At 47.6% G+C, this 7,500-nt stretch overlaps 1 protein-coding gene across 1 annotated transcript in view; it reads right to left on the reverse strand.

Moving 5' to 3' along the window:
• Nudc (nuclear distribution C, dynein complex regulator) overlaps positions 1-7,500 on the reverse strand; it is a 16,118-nt gene that overhangs the window by 7,088 nt on the left and 1,530 nt on the right. The window contains exon 2 of the mRNA XM_055611445.1: positions 1,807-1,884. Coding sequence (XP_055467420.1) covers positions 1,807-1,884 — 78 coding nt within the window. The remainder of the gene's footprint in view (positions 1-1,806; positions 1,885-7,500) is intronic.

Here is a 7,500-nt window from a genome sequence, read left to right on the forward strand (position 1 = left end):
TGTGTGTGTGTGTGTGTGTGTGTGTGTGTGTGTGTGTGTGTGTGTGTAACTCACTACATAAACCAGGCTGGTCTCAAACTCAGATCCTCCTGCTTCTGCCTCCTAAGCCCCTCCGAGTGCCCTTACAATAAAACTGCAAGTAGAGAGTACAAGCAGCGCTCCCCACAAGCGAATGAGCTCTCGGCAAGCCCTGAGCTGGGGTCTGTACTGGACTTAAGCAGTGTTTGTCTAAGGAATTTATTTTAAGATTTCAGGAGACACTCAGGAGGTAGTCTGTGAGTTGGAGGCCAGCGTGGTCTATGTGGTGAGTTCCGGGATGGCCAAGACTACATAGACAGATTCTCTGAAAAACCAAACAAATCAAGGAAACCAACAAATACCTTTAATCCCAGCACTGGGGAGGCAGAGGCAGGTGGATCTGAGTGAATTTCAGCCAAACCTACACAGAGAAGCCCTGTCTCAGAAAGAGAGACAGAGATGGAGACAAAGAGAGAAGAAAAAAATCAAAACAGAAAACGATACAAAAACAAACAAACAAAAAGTTATGTGTGCATCTTTGTGCTAGTGTGCACACCTGGGTGTAAGGGGCCAAGAAGGCTAGAAGAGGGCTTGGGAACCTATAAAGCTGGTTACAGGCAGTTCTGAGCGTCCTGAGGCGGGTGTCAGGAGAGTCCTCTGAGGCCCTACCTCCTACACTGAGGGTCCTCTCTAGGCCCTTCCACCTTTTGTCCATTCTGAGTAACATAGCAGGACACAGGTGTGTGCGGCAAGTCTTCCCAGTCTTGCCCAGAAACAGAACTGCTGGCCATGGTGGTTCTAGTTTACACTTGAGGAGCCCCCAGGCTGTTTTCCACACAGGCCACCTGACGTTCCCTCCCACTGTGCCCGCATCTCAGTTCCTGTGGTTACTGTCTTTCTCTCTCTCTTTTAAAGGTTTATTTATTTACTATGTATACAATGTGTTTGCATGTACACCTGCACGCCAGAAGTGGGCACCAGATTTCATAGATGGTTGTGAACCACCATGTGGAACTCATGACCTCTGGAAGACCAGCCAACGCTCTTAACCTCTGGGCCATCTCTCCAGCCCCACCCCCCTTTAAGTGTACTGGGGTGGTCTCAAACATGCAGGTTTGAGGCACAGTCCTGCACACACAGCTTTTCCTGTTGTTTTTGATGGGAACCATTTTAATGAGTCTGAGGTAGGAGCTCATGAAGAAAGGGACAGCAGCGTTGTCTGGCGCAGGATCCAGTGAGGAGGCCCAGGGTGACTACCTAGCCGAGGATGACACTGCACCTCTAATCCCTGTGCTCCTGAGTGCTGAGAATACATGCCTGAGCCACTGCACCTGCAGTTTTTTAATTTCTGCTTTCTCTTTTTGAGAGGGGATCTCATACCGTAGCTCAGGGTGGCCTCGAACTCAATGCTAGATTACAGGCATGCACCACCACGCCTGGTTTTAAGCTTTAACTGGTAACATCTGTCCACTCCTCCCAGCCAGACAGCTGGCAGAAACCTTGTGGGGTGCAGGGTGGGTCAGGACAGAAGGCAAGCTCCAGCAGACTGCTTTCCATGCCGCTCCTCCTCCGACTCTGCGCACGACTTTGCAGAGTGAAAGCAGCCCTGAGCCAGTCTACTCAGCCATAGAGGAGGGTGGCTAACACTACAGAACTATGGTTCCTCAAGAACTGCGCCAGAAGTGGGCCTCAGGGACAAGTCCCTCCCCAGCCCCATTCGGCTCCAAGGTGGGAAGGCCAGGTGAGCTTCCCAGACCAGCTCAACGAAAAGGGGTCCCCGGCACTCACCTTCTCTGCCATCCCTTCTTCTCCTCCAACGAAAAAGTCTGTTTTGCGCCGAAGGAAGCTGAAGAAAGTGTTCACAAGCTGAAAGAAAGAGGAGGAAGATGAGGCCCTTGGCTCATTGCAGACAACTTCCTAGTTTAGGAGAGAATTTGACCTTGAGCTTTTTTTTTTTTTTTTTGGACTTCTCATTACAGATGGTTGTGAGCCACCATGTGGTTGCTGGGAACCGAACTCAAGACCTTTGCAAGAACAGCCAGTGTTCTTAACCTCTGAGCCATCTCTCCAGCCCAAAGGTTAGCATTTTACCTCTGAACCTAACACCTGAACCTGAAAGAAAAATGTCACTTCTTGTGTGTTGTGTCCAGTAACCTTCACAGTGGTGTTGGGCTCCCAGACATGCTTCCTCTGCATCTGGAATTTGAAAGGCCTGAACCAAGCCTTCATCACCAGACAGGAAGGCCACCAAAAGGTCCAGAGTGATGGCTTAGTGGGAAGGACCCTTGTGCAAGTCTGACAGCCTGAGTTTGACTGCCCAGAACCCACAGTATACATAAACATCTCACTTCCACACACGTGCTGTGGCACACACACCTGTTACGGCATTGCGGTCTGGTGCTCTGCATTTGATTATTTTTCTCCCCAGGTCTGCTTGCTGTCTTTTATGAGAAGACTATCTCATATCCAATACAGTGTAACATTGCCTCCAAAATATCCCTGATTGGCTGAATAAACGCCTACACCAGGGCAGGGCAGAAGTGAGGTAGGTGGAGCTAAGGTTCTCCGGCTTGGAGGGCAAGAGGATCATGGGAGGAGAGACAGAAGGCAGGCTGATAACCACATGGCCGGGAGGACCGGTGCGGCTGGAGAGAAAAAGCCCAAATGAGAGGCATGTGCTAGTATTTATATTATTTTGGATGGGAAGAAGCCCAGATAAGAATGATTAGAGCAAAGGCATGGGATGTGGAACTGGGAGATAATGAGGTAGTTTAGGGGGTTAATATCTGCCCAGCCCCAGAGAAAATAAAGCTTATTAATTAATCTATCAGATGGCTCAGTGGTTAAGAGCACTGTCTACTCTTCCAAAGGAGCCAGGTTCAATTCCCAGCACCTACATGACAGCTCACAACTATCTGTAACACCAGTTCCAAGGGATCTGACACCTTCATATTAATGCACATAAAATAAAAATGAATTCTTTTTAAAAAATCAGGTCTTGTGTCCTTTCTTGAGGCAGAGGCAGGCAGATCTCTGTGTCAAGGCCACCCCAATCTACAGGACCAGGACAGCCAAGGTTACACAGAGACCCCGTGTGGAGGGGGAGGGGGGGCTGGGCATTGTGCCCTTCATTTCAGGTACACAGGAGAGGCATGACTCCAATAGTCTGAAATATCAAGAGTGCAGCACAACAGAGCCCTTTAATCCCAGCATTTGGAAGGCAGGTGGCATCTCTGTGAGTTCAAGGACAGCCTAATCTTGAATTTGAATACATAAGAGTTCTAGGTTGACAAAGGATAGTTAAGCCTTGTAGAGATAATACAGTGTGTTCTGCATGGATACACTGCTTGTCAATAAAAGCCTATGGCCTACAGTAGAGGGCAGAAGAGAAGACACCGGGGAGAAGGATGCTGATGCTGCCAGGTGCAGGAGGGACGCTCCCAGGAAGATGCAAGGACAGATGAATGGTACCTGAGCAGAGGTAACCAGCCACGTGGCAGAATGTAGATTAGTATAAACGGGTTATTTTAACTTAAAAGCCAGTCAGAGAAGAACCTGGCTATAACCTGGCCTAGGCATTTGTAAATATATATTGAGTCTCATGAGTCATTATCCTGGGAGCTTGGGGCTGGGAGGAAAAACAGGTGCTATACTACAAGACTTTGTCTCAAACAAACAGACAAACAACAAAAAAAAAACTGTGGCAGATGTCTACAATCCCACCATAAGGAAGCTAAGGCAGGCAACATTATGTTCAAGGCCAACCTTAGCTAGATGGCAAATTTCAGGCATCCTGAGTTAAATGAGACTGTCCTCTCCCAACCCCCCCAAAAAGTGCAGCTGGGCCTGCTCAGTGGTGCCTACCAATGTTCTATCCCCAGAATACACATGGCAGAAGAACTCCTTTTAGGCTGTTCTCTGACCACCAAATGCGCACAATACCACATGTGCACACACTTAAATACCCACAGCCACCCCTAGCCAAGGGGCTGAGAATGTAGTTCCGTTGGTAGAGTGGTTACCTAGCATGCTTGACGCCGTGGTCTCCTAGCAACTCATAAAACTAAGCACACCGGCGAAGGCCTAGAATCCCAGCACTTGAAGGCAAGGGAACTGGGAGGCCAGCTTGGGATCCGTGAGCCCCATCTCAGCAGTAGTAACTAACAATCCTAGGTAATAACTAGCACAGTCACAAGGACTAAGAGACCAAAGGTTAAGCTGGGTGACCCTGTCTTCAAGAAAGGAAGGCTGAGGGGGCAGAAGAGATGGCTCAGCTGTTAAGAGCACTGGCTTTTCTTCCAGAGGTCCTGAGTTCAATTCCCAGCAACCACATGGTAGCTCACAACCATCTATAATGGACTCTGTTTCTCATTTCTGGTGTGCATGGAAACAGAGCATTTATAGACATTAAATAAACCTGGGGGGAAGGGGAAGGCTGAGGTGGACAACAGCTGAGCAGGAGATGTGTTCTTCTAGGGATGTGGCAACAGATGTTCCTAACTTGAAACATGGCAGGGCTTAATCCTCAGACCTTGTACGGCTCAAATGAAGCAGCAAAAGCCAGGCCTTAGGTTGGGAAAACCTGGATTTGGTTCTGAGTACTTGAGATGGTCACTCAGAACCATTTGTAACTCCAGATCTACCAACCTCTTCTAGCCTCCAGCCTCCATGGTACCAGGGACACACATAGTGCACACACAGGCAAACTCACATGGAAGGTAAAAACAAACAAAAACAAAAAGCAAGCCCTTAGGAGCGTCTGTCTGGCACAGACAGACAGATGGCCACAGAGGCCAGGGCAGGAGTCCCCTAAAGCTGGATTTACAGGCAGGAAATTTGACTCCCAGCCCCTGGGAATCAAGAAGAGCAGTTCAAGAAGAGGGAGGTTAAAGCTGCTCTCTTAACCACTAACCCCTGTTGCTTTTCAGACAGGGTCTGACTATGTAGTCTTGGCTGGACTCAAACTCTCAGAGTCCCACCCGCCTCTGCCTCCCAAGTGTTGGGATTAAAAGAATCACCACACCCAGCTAAAGAAATAATTTTTCAAATGAGAATAACTGAGCGAGGTGGCACATACCTATAACCCCAATATTCAGGAGGCTGAGACAGGAGGATCATGGGTTTATGCTCAGCCTCATCTATTGAGAAAGACCCTGTCTCATTTCCCCCAGGGAGTTGTTTTAGTTATTTTCCCCCTTGTTGTGATTTTAAAAAAAAGCAAGAGCTGGGCGGTGGTGTCATACACCTTTAATCAGGAGGCAAAAGCAGGCCATCTCTGTGAGTTTGAGGCCAGCCTGGTCTACAGAGCTAGTTCCAGGACAGCCAAGGCTACACAGTGAACTCCTATCTCAAAAAATCAAAATACAAGGGCTGGAGAGGCAGCTCAGCAGTTAAGAGTGCTTCCTGCTCTTCCAGAGGACACAGGTTCAATTCCCAGCCCCTGCCTGGCCGCTCAGGACCATCTGTAAACTCCAGTTCTGAGGGATCTGACACCTTTACACTAATGGGAACAAAATAAAATAAATATTTTTTAAAAATCAAAAGACAAAACAAAACAAACAAACACAGAAGACCTGAGAAAAGCAATTTAAGGGAGAAAGGGTTTATTCTGGTGACAGTTGCAGGGTTTAGCCCATCACATTGGGAAGACAAGAAGCAGAAGCTTGAGACAGATGGTCACGCTCTGCACGCTGGAAGCAGAGAACAATGAATGCTTGTACTCAGCTTACTTTCTTTTTTTTTTTTTAAATCACAGTAAACCCTGAGGAGTGTGTGCGCAAGAGAGATGGGCTGGTGGAAGGTGCTTCCTACATGAGATTCAGGAGCTATGGCTTAGAGTACAGTCATGAGGCACCTTGGGCCTCATGGACTGCACCTTGGCACAACAGCAGTATGCAATGGGTAGAAACAGAATCCACCCCAGTCCTTCCTGGGCTGTGTGTGCTGATGTCATATTGCAATCCTAGGCAGCCGGAGTCAGCTCCCAGCCAGCCACTCCACAAGAGCAAATATACTACCCTGTGCCATACTGGTCAGCTATGATGTTTCAAGTTCTATGTTATCATCAGACTTTCCCCTTACATTTTCAACTTTCTACAAAGGGGCCATGCTCGGTGAATTCCTGCTGAACAGCAAAAGCCGGCACTGGACGTGGATAACACAAAAAGTCTCTTTGCCCAAGTGAGGAGTTCTAAATCTAACATAGGAACTTATCCAATGGATGCAATTCCTACTTCTAGACACTTTAATTCACTAAAACAAAGTGAACTCAAATCCTTTTGTATTGATTTAGGAAAATGCAGACAAGGAGACTTCACTCTTTCAGATTAGACACTCCTACTTGAAGGGATTTAGAAGTCCTTGGTCAACACACGTACCTAGAGAAAAAGACTTGGAATGTGTAGTGACTAGTTTTATGTCAACTTGACAGAAACTGATGTCATGAGAGGAGAATGCCTGAATTGGGAAAATGCCTCATAAGACTGGGCTGTAGAAAGCCTGCAAGGCATTTTCTTACCTAGTGATTAAGGATGGGGGGGGGTCAAGCCCAATCTTGGGTGTCATCTCTGGGCTGGTGGTCCTGGCTCCAAAAGCAAAGCAGGTTGAGGAAGCAAGGAATGTTGTAGAATATTTGATCCCACTGTGAACCCTGAGATTGTGGAAAAACCTGTTTCTAGTTGTGGTGTGGCTCAGCCGTAGCACACACCCTTAATGCAAGAGCTTTCTGCTTAAATACTGTAAATAGGATTAAATTAAGTCAACCACAGGTCAAGATGTGGAGCAAGCAACCAGTTGGCAGGAAGTGAACATAGGATTATTAAGAAAAAACACAGAGGAAGAGGCGTGAAGAGGACAGAAAGATGCACAGGAAGTAGAAGTGAGGGACACTGCGTTTAAAGGAGGTTGCTTGAGGTGGTGTGAGAGAGGGGGCATTCCTTCCTCTACTTCAGCTGAGGAGAAAGGTCAGGCGGTGCTTTCTCTGCCACTGAGCGGGCAGGCTCCCGCCACAGCATCTGGCTCCCAAGTCTTTATTGGTAAAATTGAACAATTGAGATTTTGTTAACAAGGCAGTAAACAGCACTCCATGGCCTCTGCATCAGCTCCTGCCTCCAGGTTCTGGCCCTCACTGCTTCTGATGAACTGTGATATGGAACCATGAGTGAAATAAACCCTTTCCTCCACCAAGTTGCTTTTGGCCATGATATTTCATCACAGCAAATTGTCACCCTAACTAACACAGAATAGAAAGCTAAATGAAAACCCATCCCCAGTGGCAGAAACCAGTCTAGGTCAGGGGCTTGGAGTCTAGTTTTGAGTCAACCTGTCACTCTGACCCTCAGGTGCTTACTGAATGAAAGTCTTCGAGGGCTGCCATCGGTATTTCCACCTCTACCAGTATTTCTGTTTGAAAGAAATTAACACCCTGCGCCAGCTAGGGTTAGTGGCTCAAACCACTGTACGAACTAGGTCTAGGTTATTTGG

The sequence above is a fragment of the Psammomys obesus genome, unplaced genomic scaffold, assembly GCF_907164565.1.
Source record: "Psammomys obesus unplaced genomic scaffold, mPsaObe1.curated_primary_1811, whole genome shotgun sequence".
NCBI classification, from domain to species: domain Eukaryota; kingdom Metazoa; phylum Chordata; class Mammalia; order Rodentia; family Muridae; genus Psammomys; species Psammomys obesus.